This window comes from Notolepis coatsorum (assembly GCF_963971535.1).
Source record: "Notolepis coatsorum genome assembly, chromosome: 1".
NCBI classification, from domain to species: Eukaryota; Metazoa; Chordata; class Actinopteri; order Aulopiformes; family Paralepididae; genus Notolepis; species Notolepis coatsorum.
In genome coordinates, this window is record NC_140165.1 from 244,040,577 (window position 1) to 244,052,439 (window position 11,863).

The 11,863-nt window shown below is 44.6% G+C and overlaps 1 protein-coding gene across 2 annotated transcripts; it reads left to right on the forward strand.

The window, feature by feature from the left end:
* The first annotated feature begins 327 nt into the window (after positions 1-327).
* tbx2b (T-box transcription factor 2b) lies at positions 328-11,442 on the forward strand. Of its 2 annotated transcripts, none has more exons than XM_084329862.1 (7): positions 328-1,098; positions 3,688-3,955; positions 5,459-5,605; positions 7,117-7,193; positions 7,641-7,813; positions 8,780-9,360; positions 10,455-11,442. In XM_084329862.1, exons 1-7 carry the CDS (start codon positions 740-742, stop codon positions 10,878-10,880), a joined length of 2,031 nt encoding a protein of 676 aa, XP_084185988.1. In that variant the 5' UTR covers positions 328-739; the 3' UTR covers positions 10,881-11,442. The 2 variants fall into 2 exon arrangements, with proteins under 2 accessions (XP_084185988.1, XP_084185987.1); XM_084329861.1 differs by having other exon boundaries at positions 329-1,098; positions 3,688-3,973.
* Positions 11,443-11,863: the final 421 nt, after the last annotated feature.

The following is an 11,863-nucleotide window of genomic DNA, read 5'->3' on the forward strand; positions in this document are numbered from 1 at the left end:
GGAGCACCTCGTCGACATTATAAAACGCAAGCCGATCGAGGTGATGTCTCCGCCGGCCAAGAATGGAGGGCTGACCCGGTGTTTGGCTCGGAGATGGGGGTGGGATTTCCCGATCTTTCCTGTCATTGGTTAATATTTTATTCTGTTGACATGTTTTCTTACTGCTAATGCTTCCGACACCTTCTTGTCCACCCCCCTCTCCTCGAGTCTGGCCGGAGCTGTCAGAACCACGCCTATAGAGGCCCACAATTGGTCCAGAAAGCGTAAAATCAGCAATCAAAGGGGCTTGGTTCATTAGTGTTGGGATCGAGGCAGGAAGGACATGTGAGATAGTCACAGTTCTCCAGTGAACGGGGCAACATCTCAGCAGTCCTGCTCCGTGTGGAATGAGTGCACAAGCCTTCCGACAGAGACAGCTTCTTTTCCTGCGAGCGACCGGCGAAGACAGACCGAAAAGCCCGTCTCTGCCCTCAGAGCGTCGCTGAGCGCACTTTGGCCGCTATTATTACCGGACTTCGTGGAGGTACCAAAAGGAAACCCTATCTATTCGGCGTCTTTTCCTGCTGCTTTCCAATCAGTGACCACCGAACAACGCGTTTCACATTTTGGCACCGTGTTTTAAATCACTTCGGTCGCCTATTCCCGACAGAACTACCCGGGGAACGGACCTACACGGCTCTCGCTGGGGGGAAATACCGCTGCATATCATTATTTCACTTCGATTTTTTTGGATGCACCGATGAGAGATCCAGTTTTCACAGGGACTGCCATGGCTTATCACCCTTTCCACGCTCACCGGGCGACCGACTTCCCAATGTCAGCGTTCCTGGCGGCCGCACAGCCCTCCTTCTTCCCGGCGCTCGCTCTGCCTCCCGGGGTGCTCACCAAGCCGCTGACGGACCACGGTCTCGTCGCGGCGGCGGAGGCTGGGCTGCACCCGGCGCTGCACCACCACCAGGCGGCCCACCTCCGCAGCTTGAAGAGCCTGGAGCCGGAGGAGGAGGTGGACGACGACCCGAAAGTCACGCTGGAAGCCAAGGATCTTTGGGACCAGTTTCATAAACTAGGAACAGAGATGGTTATTACCAAATCCGGAAGGTAAGAATTATACGCATAATCGGCGACTGAAAACATTCCAACATTGATTTAAGATAATTATATCTATTTTTTTAAATAGATTAAATTATCAACAGTATATCCAGTATTCAGAGAGTTATATCTATTTTTAAATGCTTATTCGTGCGAAGCTAAAACGTATCCTCACCATTGCATGCATGGTGTTCTGTGCTCGAGGCCTGGAGCAGTGTTCTTTGTGATTATAATATTATATATATTATACCCCTATTGTCCGATTGCTCGACTGAAACATAATTATTTAAAACAGAGGTTAATTAGATTAGGCTATTCGAAGAAAAAATACTCACGCTTATGCATGTTTTTCTCGATTCTGTTGCGACATTTATAGTGTGCTTGGTTGGGATACGAGACAAATGTGAGAAATCACGATCGGTATGCTAACCCAATAATAAATCCAGGCTATTTGAAAATATAAATCACAACAAACTCGACGGACTGGGACTTAAAAAAAAAAAAAAAAAAAAAACGGTCTTGGAGTTTTTGACCCAGACCGTCCCAAGCACAACCAGACCGTCCCAAGCACAACCAGACCGTCCCAAGCACAACCAGACCGGCCCAAGCACACACCCAGCCCGGATAGTCCACTCCACCACCCCCGCCCCGTCGACGCGCTTATACAAACACACCAGCCCTTAATACCACCACTTATGACCACCACTTATAAGCATAATGGTGATACACTGGACCAGTGGTGCTCATACTTGGCCGACTCGGGAGCCACATTGACTAAAAATATTTTTTTTGAATGAGCCACATTACAAAAACACCCCGTTCCTCAAACAAACCTCAGGCTAGTAATTGCTGTGAAAAAGCACGTAGACTACAGTACATGCATACTGTACCAGTAAGCTATTGAAATGCATTAGCATGACAGCATTAACCATTGAATCACAGTGTATAACAGTGTATAATTATTGTCATTATACATATAGCCCAACAGCAAAGTCCATGTAAAGTCCAAAACAACTGTAGTAAAGTCCAAATAGAATAATGTAGTAGGCTACAGAGAGGGGAGGCACAGAACACACACACACACACACACACACACACACACACACACACACACACACACACACAGACACACACACACACACACACACACACACACACACACACACACACACACACACACACACACACACGCACACACACACACACACACGGGGAGAGAGGGGGAGATCGAGAGAGACTCTGATAGAGGGGGGAGACTGAGAGAGAGAACTTCAGGTTTACTGTACAAAATAAAGGTTAGCAGGAGATAAACACTGGACTCACTCTCTCAGTCAGTGTGTGTGTGTGCGTGTGTGTGACTCTCGTGCAACAGAATACGTTAAATAGGCCCTGTGCTCCCTGGAAACAGACCCGAATGGGCACTTCAGTTTTGTTATACTTTTTTTGTTGTGTTATTTTGCCTGCTTCAGGAAATTCAGTAGGCCTCGTATACTCGACACATCGGGTGTTTTCACAAAGCAGACATGCAACTCGTCGTATACGTAATGTAATACTTGCGTTTTTAAACGTATTTGTGCCATTTAGCTTCACGTTAGCTTTCCACTACACGATGTGCAGAGCGCACGACCCGAGATCAAGTTAGTTCGTTCAGAAGGGAGAGGAGGAGAGGTCAGTGGTTATAACTACTGGGACATTTATTAGGTTTTAATGGACCATCATATACAGGAAAATGGTATTGGACAACATATTTTGAAATAGCTACCCGTTTAAAAACAAGTTCGACAAATCTAAAGCGGAGACTATAGCCTAAAGAGCCACAACATAACCAGGAGGATGTGGGCTGCACAATCAAAGCGGGCCGACGACGATCTCACTCAATCACTCTTGTTTTTGTATCATGCATGGAGCAGCCCAACCGGCCCACAGAGCGACCGGCCCACCGGGACTTTCTCCCGGTGCTCCGATGGCCACTCCGTAATAGTCTCAGTCCTCTGTAATACGACTCCTTAATTTGCCTATTTTGATTGTCGAAAACGTATAGCCTCGAGTTTAATCACCAACTACTCCAGAGGATCAAACTGCATTCTATTCTGGCAGTCGGGCTTCTGGATTTTGTAAACAAACTGTCACTTCAAAAAGCTCGAGCCGTCAAGTGACATGGTCATAAATATATTGGCGAGGCAGTCTGGAGGAATTCAGAACTATTCTGAACACACACGCACGCACACACACACACACACACACACACACACGCACACACACACACACACACACACACACACACACACACACACACACACACACACACACACACACACACACACAGTATTGCTGTAGCGTTGTGTGATATTAGTGTAATATGTCGATGGCAAAGTCTTTGTTCTAATCTATAGGATCGTGTCTGACAGTTATAGACTATATAGGTAACATTCTGGATTTCGACTTGAGAACATATAGCGTCCTGCCTAGACCTCTAGCTGTGTCACGTAATGACCTTTCGGTTTGGCAGATCTTTCAGTCTTGCATGAATGATAATGTTATGTCATGTTTTCATGGACCACAGCCAGTTAATTTCGTGCATATTTCCCTCTCTTCCAGGAGAATGTTTCCTCCATTTAAAGTCCGAATAAACGGCCTTGATAAAAAAGCCAAGTATATTCTCTTGATGGATATAGTCGCAGCGGACGACTGCCGCTATAAATTCCACAATTCTCGCTGGATGGTAGCTGGGAAGGCCGACCCAGAGATGCCCAAGAGAATGTACATTCACCCGGATAGTCCCGCCACGGGAGAACAGTGGATGGCCAAGCCTGTTGCTTTTCATAAACTCAAGTTGACCAACAATATCTCGGACAAGCATGGATTTGTAAGTACAAAGCTAGCTGTAAGTATACACTTTTAGCCCATAGGCCTGCACTGCACATGCTACACGATTTTACATGCTACACATTTATTATCTTCAGGCTATCTTTGCACATTTTACTCGTATGTGATGGGATATGTGTGTTGTGTTGTGTTTTTGTTATGTTATCCTATTCACATTGGCACAATATTTTCTGAGGCATTGGGAAAAGTTGTTGACACTGTGTCGACACTTCGATTCACTTCCAACCCCCGCTGACACCAGGCCTTAGGCCTACTTACGTTTCAAACGACCTCTCAACAATATTATTAGCCTGAACCTCCGCAGGGTCAACAGCATCTCATGAATCTCACCAAGTAGCGGCCTGCGTGTTATGATTCCACGTGTAAGGCATCTGTACACCATGCTTCTTAAGAGCAGAAGACCGTCTCCGGTTATAGCTCTGGTCACATTGCCCAGTGACTATAGTCCAATAGGCAACATTAAGTTATTATTATTATTTATTATTATTATTATTATTATTATTATTATTATTATTATTATTATTATTATTATTATTATTATTATTATTATTATTATTATTATTATTATTATTATTATTATTATTACCAGAGCCAAGCACACACACTATTGTATAATACTAAATATTTGTTATTATTATATTATATTTGAGTGTTATAGAGGCTTGGGGATTAATTAAATAAAGAACCAGGAAATGGTTTGAAAGAGGGGTGACATGAGATCGGCTCTAGCGGGCGGCCTGACATGTGCGGTGGTGTCTTCATTCAGGGCATCTCGACGGAGTGAGTGAGCAACAACAACGCGAAGCCTCTGGACTCCAGGGGCCTCTGCCTTGTTTAGCCGCCGTCCCTCAAGTGCAATATGTACGCGGACTGTAAAAATAAGCCGCACAAGAGGGGGGGGGGGGGGGGGGGGCGGGATGACTCAGAATGTAGACACGACGAGAGGAAACGTTGAATGATGAATGTTCATTTCTCCTAAACAAACCGAGCAAACAAATGTAACATTTAAATGTCAGACACATTATGCAGATATCTGTTGCAATCTTTTTCCAATGCCTCATTTAGAGAGTTGTAACCTACTGCATGGATTGTTCTTGCCTTCACGTTGTTAATTATTATTAGCCTATATACTGAGCATGCATAATGTTTACTATTAAGCTAAATTTGAAATGTGAATGATGATATTTATAAACATAAAAAAACGTTAGCATGTCACTAAGATTTCAATATCAACCCTTGTGACAGCATGTGTGGGCTTGATGTGTTCCCCCCCCCACGTAATTGCATACAAGTCACAATAATTATAACATGCATCGTGGCTGCTATATCAATAACAATGTGCTGTATTGTACTGTCTGTTTTTACATGGCTCAAGATAGACACGTCTATAGATCCATGTTGTATAGTGTTCAGAGAGAAAGTCATGAGAAGAACCCTTTTGGTAATATTTCAATAATTGATTTGCCCCCTCCTTTCTCAACAGACGATTTTGAATTCCATGCACAAATACCAGCCCAGGTTTCATATCGTGAGGGCAAACGACATCCTCAAACTCCCATACAGTACCTTCAGGACATATGTGTTCCCGGAGACCGACTTCGTGGCCGTGACGGCGTATCAGAACGACAAGGTAGGCCATGTGCACACACGGAGCGACGGCAACACCACGAGATTATTATTATTTTATGGCTGCTCGTTTGCATAAATGCCCTGTTTGGTCACTCCCGTTAAGGGCTCCCGAGTGAGGGGCCATTTTGTAGGTCGCCTATAATTTTCCTACAGAGGATTCCACGGCCCACTTGTTTTTCTAATTGTTGTTTTGCATAAAGATGGTTTGCTGATGGTTCTGGTTGTGGATTCAGATGTACAGCCGACCCGCTGCCTGGCGCGTGGCTTAATGAGAGAGGCCTATTTGTGATGATCAGGCCTATACAGCTGCAAATAGATGGTTTGCTGGCGTCGTTTTCAAATATTGATTATGGTTACGATTCAGCTAAGCATTTCTAGACCTATCCTGCGCTGAATAGAAAATATAACTTTGAAGGCCATTGTATAACTGGTATCTCTATTGGAAAATAGAATACAAAAAACGACACAATTCGAGGGATATCGTGTTGGTAATTCCTAGAGTTGATGCAACTATTTATTGTTGCTGCAGCTTCGCCCCAACCCAACCCTATGAAGCTAATTGAGGTTTCTGTCAGGAGGGGCTGGTGGCCTTGTTGTAATCGTAAAGTTTATGGCAAAGAGTCACAATCGATTAGAAGGCACTTATTATTATAGGCTGGTCGGTCCGGAGAGACAGACTCCGAGGCGGTGCGATCAAAGCGTGACAGACGCTGCGCGCTCTCATTGGTCAATTGGCAAATTCCTCAAGAGTCCCACGCAAGGTGAGGACGGAGGGGAACACACGGGCCTCCGGAGGGGCACAGCGTTTACTTCCATGCCCCTTCCGCTGCCATGCGCACACCGCTGGCCTCGATCTGAAGATAGGGGCATTTAAATGCAGTTTAATTTAATGCCCCTACTACCGCAGACCCAGGCCAGCCAGCGGTGATGCGCGCTGCCTGCCTGCAGCAGAAGGGTCTGCCTGGCTCCAGAGCCATGCAAGTAAACGCTTTGTAATGGGATAAGCAAGGCTTATATCACAACAGGACACTTGCATGAAGTAGCAATGACCCAAACCGCGTTATTAATTATTGATATGATAGTCATCAAGTATACCCCCTCCTTCTTTTCTCTCTGCAAAAAAAAATAAAAAAGCTTTGTGTGGTCCCATAGAGAAATATTTAGTCGCAGAATGTCTCTCCCGGGGACCCATCATTACACCTCTATTAATAATGCAAATTCTAGGCAAACGACGGCTTCTGTTCAATGAAGTGTGTTTTCTGTGTTTAACGGAACACAACGTGCAGGGCTCTGCTTGGAAATACCTGAACAAATTAAGTTAGTGACTCGAATATATGGGTCACGACAGGAGACTGCAGTCAACGTATATATATATACAGGCGAAACTGCACAACTGCTGCCTGCAACGATAACAATAACAGTAGAAATAAAATTAGGCAACGTTTTCCTTGCTGTTTCTCTGGTTAGCCTGTTCGTGTCTCCTCACGTTTCGGTGTTTATTGTTCCCCGCAGATAACGCAGCTGAAGATTGACAATAACCCGTTCGCCAAAGGATTCAGAGACACCGGGAATGGAAGGCGGGAGAAAAGGTAAATATATACTCTTTATAGTCACAAACAAACTGATTTCACAAGTGTGTGTGTGTGTGTGTGTGTGTGTGGGTGTGTGGTGTGTGTGTGTGTGTGTGTGTGTGTGTGTGTGTGTGTGTGTGTGTGTGTGTGTGTGTGTGTGTCATGTGTGTGTCGTGTGTGTGTTGTGTGTGTGTGTGTGTGTGTGTGTGTCATGTGTGTGTCGTGTGTGTGTTGTGTGTGTGTGTGTGTGTGTGTGTGTGTGTGTGTGTGTGTGTGTGTGTGTGTGTGTGTGTGTGTGTGGGTGTGTGTGTGTGAGTGTGAGTGTGTGTGTGTATAGCCTATTATGCGCAGCATGCACTCGTTCCATAAAGACTTATTATGTCTATAAAAAAAATTTCAGAGACTATGACGAAGCCTGGTGTTTTTTCCCCTGAACACAGTTATTAAAAAGTGACATTATTGCAGGAAGCAGTTGACCCTCCCGTCGCTTCGGATGTATGAAGACCAGTGTAATAAAGCGGACAGAGACGGGGGAGATTCGGACGCCTCGTCCAGTGAGCCAGCGACCGGAAGGGACACCGTCCACTCACCTATTGGACCCGTGTCAAGTCCGCTCAGATTCAATCGACCCAGTCGAGGTAAATATATATATATTCTATTATTTTTATTTATTTATAAAAAAAAATTATTATCTTTTTTATTTTTTTTTATTTTAATAAAGTATAAGGTTTCTTAATGTGTTTTTCATTACGGATGTAGGCTATTAGAACCAAAAATACATTAGGGTAATTTGATTATTTTAACATCATCATCATCATCATCAGGCCCAATCAGAATGCAGGGTGGGCTATAGCGCCACCTGTGGCGACAAAATTATCTGCTTAAATGTATTTCCCTAAATTGAAGACTTATTATTATTATAGATATTGATTGAGCAGCCTACTTATAGTTAAACGTTTAGTTTTTAATGTATTTTGAGGCTATAAATGTTCTGTTGATGTGTGCCTTGATTTCAGGCATTTAAACAAAACAAACCTATTATTTTGAGTGAAGGGGATCTAAATGAGATTATGTTCCATTAACAAGTTCTACCCTTCAAGAATCTATTTGTATAATAAACCAATAAAATGTATATACTCTAAATAAATAAATACAAATTTGGGAATTTAAAGTATATATTAACATGTTCTCCTTTATCTACAAATAATTCCCTCAAAATGTCCAGGAATCCTCTGTTTTATTTATTTATATGTCTCTGATATGTAAATAGTTTTTCAAAAGGCCTTGCATGTATAATTCGACAGTTAATTCATATTTAACTTCACATTATTTGATGCATTTCATAGACCTCTTGGGGTTGACCTGCAGGGAGAATAGTTGCAACATTGTAACATTAAAACAACGTTACCACTATAACTAAACCATGACTGTAAAGGTGTAGGTGTGGATTTCAAATGTGGCAAAACACACTTAAGTTGCCACAGTAGAAGGCATGGTGATCCCTCTGCATTAGACACGGTGGAGGGCTGAGTGGTCATGACATTATGTTACATCTGCAGCCGATGCTTAAAGTTGGACTTCATCTCTTCATTAATTCTCGACAGATGACAAAACATGCTCCGACAGCGAGCCAGAACTGGACCACCCGGACGAGCGCTGCACGGGGCCGGACAGCCCCGCCACCGAACCCCCGTCCCCCTTCAGCTCCCGGTGCGAGGAGCGGGTACGGGACCGGCCCGGTCCGGACAAGAAGGACGACTCCCTGTTCGGCATAAGGAACGTGGAGAAGGACAAAGCCGAGAGCAGGCACAGGAAGGACACCACGGACTCGTCCAAGAAGGACCCGGACAGCGGGGGCATCAGCGCCCTGAAGGAGAGCTTTTCGCCCCTCATGGTCCAAACGGAGAGCCCCTCTCACTTCAGCCCGGGACACTTACAAAGCCTGGCTCTGTCTGGCCTGCATAGTCAGCAGTTCTTTAACCCCCTCGGCGCCGGATCGCCCCTGTTGTTTCACCCCGGGCAGTTTGCCATGGCCCCCGGGGCCTTCTCCGCCATGGGCATGGGACATCTACTGGCCTCCGTGTCGGGGGCCAACAGCTTGGAAAACAGCCTCGTCGCCCAGGCCGCAGGTGGCACCGCGAACCCCTTCCCCTTCCATCTGTCACAGCACATGCTCGCCTCTCAGGTAAGGAAGACAATCCCCACACATGAAGAGAAAGATGTTGTTTAGTTGAAAACGTTACGAGGGGCCGCATGCTCTGCTGTAATAGATTACACCTGTGGTATGAATGGATGTCAACATCTTGGGCGCACGCAGTCATTTCACATGCTGCACACCCAGGCTTGGATTGATCAGCTCGATGATTAGGTGACCTCATTTTGTATCCATGGTGCGCCTGGCCAAAATGGAAACCAAACCTGCAAACATCAGTGCTACCTATGTTGCCGGTTCCTTTTGCTCTCTTTATTCACCATTATGACCTCATCGTCTGCAGGCTATTTACTTGAAAGGAAGGCTGCGTTTCAATATCCACCGGTCACAACATTTAATTAAGCCTGTGGGCCTATATCACTAGCAGGTGTATGGGGACAATATAGCTGTAATTGTATTTGATCAATGACATAGCTTTTTTTTATTTTCTTTTATGAATTTTTTTCCAGGAATTGTTTTCTGCACAAAGCCTGTTGAAATAATCTTAACACAATGGGGTGTTGTATTCATGAAGAGGCCTACTGAAAACTGGTTACTTTATTCTTGACAATAGGCTTACATCTGATGGATTAGCTATACTTATAGTAGCCCTCTTTATTTTAGAGATTAACACTTTTTTGTTCTTGTTTTTTTAACAAAGATATACACATATTTTCACCTAGATGGTATTTTGGTCAATTACAGTGTTTAGTAATCTCACGATAATCTAATAATAGTCTTACAATGTCTTGTTTTAACCAACCTCATATGACACAAGTCAATAACAATTCAAAACTTTTGTTTATAAATAATCAAAACAATTGGGGAAAATAACTAAAAATGTGTTTAGTGACTGAAATATAAAAACAAATGGGCCTTTTAAAATGTATTTATTTATATTTTGTATGTATTTATTTTTAAGAAAAACATTTGATGAAATACCCCAAGTTGGAAAGAGTGATATGTATATTTATATAAATTATATATATAATGTATAATGTATAATATACATAATTGGCCTAAATCTGATGAACAGATGACAAGGCTTTATTGTACCATGCTAACGGTACTTCTCTCCTCTATTCCAGGGCATCCCGATGCCCACGTTCGGTGGCCTGTTCCCTTATCCGTACACCTACATGGCGGCCGCAGCGGCGGCGGCCTCTGCCCAGCTCCCCGTCAGCGGCGCGGGAAGGAACCCCTTCCTCACAAACTCCCGCCCCCGGCTCCGCTTCAACCCCTACCAGCTCCCGGTGTCCATGTCCCCCCAGAGCTCCTCCAGCCTCCTCGCCGCCGCCGGGCTGTCGGTGGGCCTAAATCCCGGCTCGCCGTCCTCTAAATCTGGCAGCAGGGAGACGAGTCCCGCACCTCACGAGCACAACAACAATCACAAGACGCCCAAAGCCGCCATGAAGGACTCGATCAACGAGCTGCAGAACATCCAGAGACTCGTGAGCGGCCTTGAGAGCCACCAGCGCGAGCAGCTGTCTCCGTCCAGAGCGTCTCCCAAGTGATCCCACCTGGAGGAGTGCAGGCTTCAATATCAAATGGACATAATAATGCATTTTTTTTGTCTTGTACAGCACATTACAGCGCGACGGGCCCACCACGACCTGTTCGCCCTCTTGGAACATTGCGGGAGGGGGAGCGAACCGAGTCTATTACGCCTATATTATTGCCTATATAGGCCTAACTGACGACATTGAAATATTGGAAACCAAAAGTGTGTTTGAGTTTTGAGTCTAAAGGTATACAGGCTTGTGTCAACAAGCTTCAGAACACGTCGACCATACACAGTTCACGGCATTTCTTTTGTTTTTCCTACAACGTTACGTGAGACGAATCAGGCTTTGCGCGCCTATCAAGACGCGCCTATCAGCCTATTTGACTGCAGCACTGCATCACCGCCGGTGTGTGTTAACGCCTCCCCGGGCAGCGGCACTGCATCACCGGTGTGTGTGTTAACGCCTCCCCGGGCAGCGGCACTGCATCACCGGTGTGTGTGTTAACGCCTCCCCGGGCAGCGGCACTGCATCACCGGTGTGTGTGTTGACGCCTCCCCGGGCAGCGGCACCGTTGACGTGAGAACTATAGACCGAAAGGTATAAAAGCTACATCCCAAAAAAAAAGTTTAAATAATAGCCTATATTTCAAAAAGGGATGGAAAATGAACGTTCCGTCTAAGATAATTGAGAAGAACGCTTATCATTTCTGCCAGACAATTGTTTCTGAACTATTTATGTAATTAAAAAAAAAAAGAAGAAATTTCTGTAAATAAGCTAGGATCCAAGAATATGCAATTGGTATTAATTTATTCAAGGCTGTATATTAGCGTGTATATATTTCGAGTTTAACTCGTTGCTTATTTTTTTGTTTTTTTTTGTTTTTCATTTTACATGAACGTATAGTGTAAATGAAAGCTATTTAGCGCTTGTTGGTTTGAACAGAAACTGTCTACACGACGCGTTGCTGATTTTCCTGCCTGTGTGACGCGAGG

Excerpts from the sequence above, each read along its gene's own strand:
- tbx2b (XM_084329861.1), top strand. The coding sequence starts at position 740 with ATGAGAGATCCAGTTTTCACAGGGACTGCCATGGCTTATCACCCTTTC. Across the intron at positions 1,099-3,687 it reads GTTATTACCAAATCCGGAAG|GAGAATGTTTCCTCCATTTA; the intron begins GTAAGAATTATA and ends CCTCTCTTCCAG. Across the intron at positions 9,361-10,454 it reads AGCACATGCTCGCCTCTCAG|GGCATCCCGATGCCCACGTT; the intron begins GTAAGGAAGACA and ends CCTCTATTCCAG.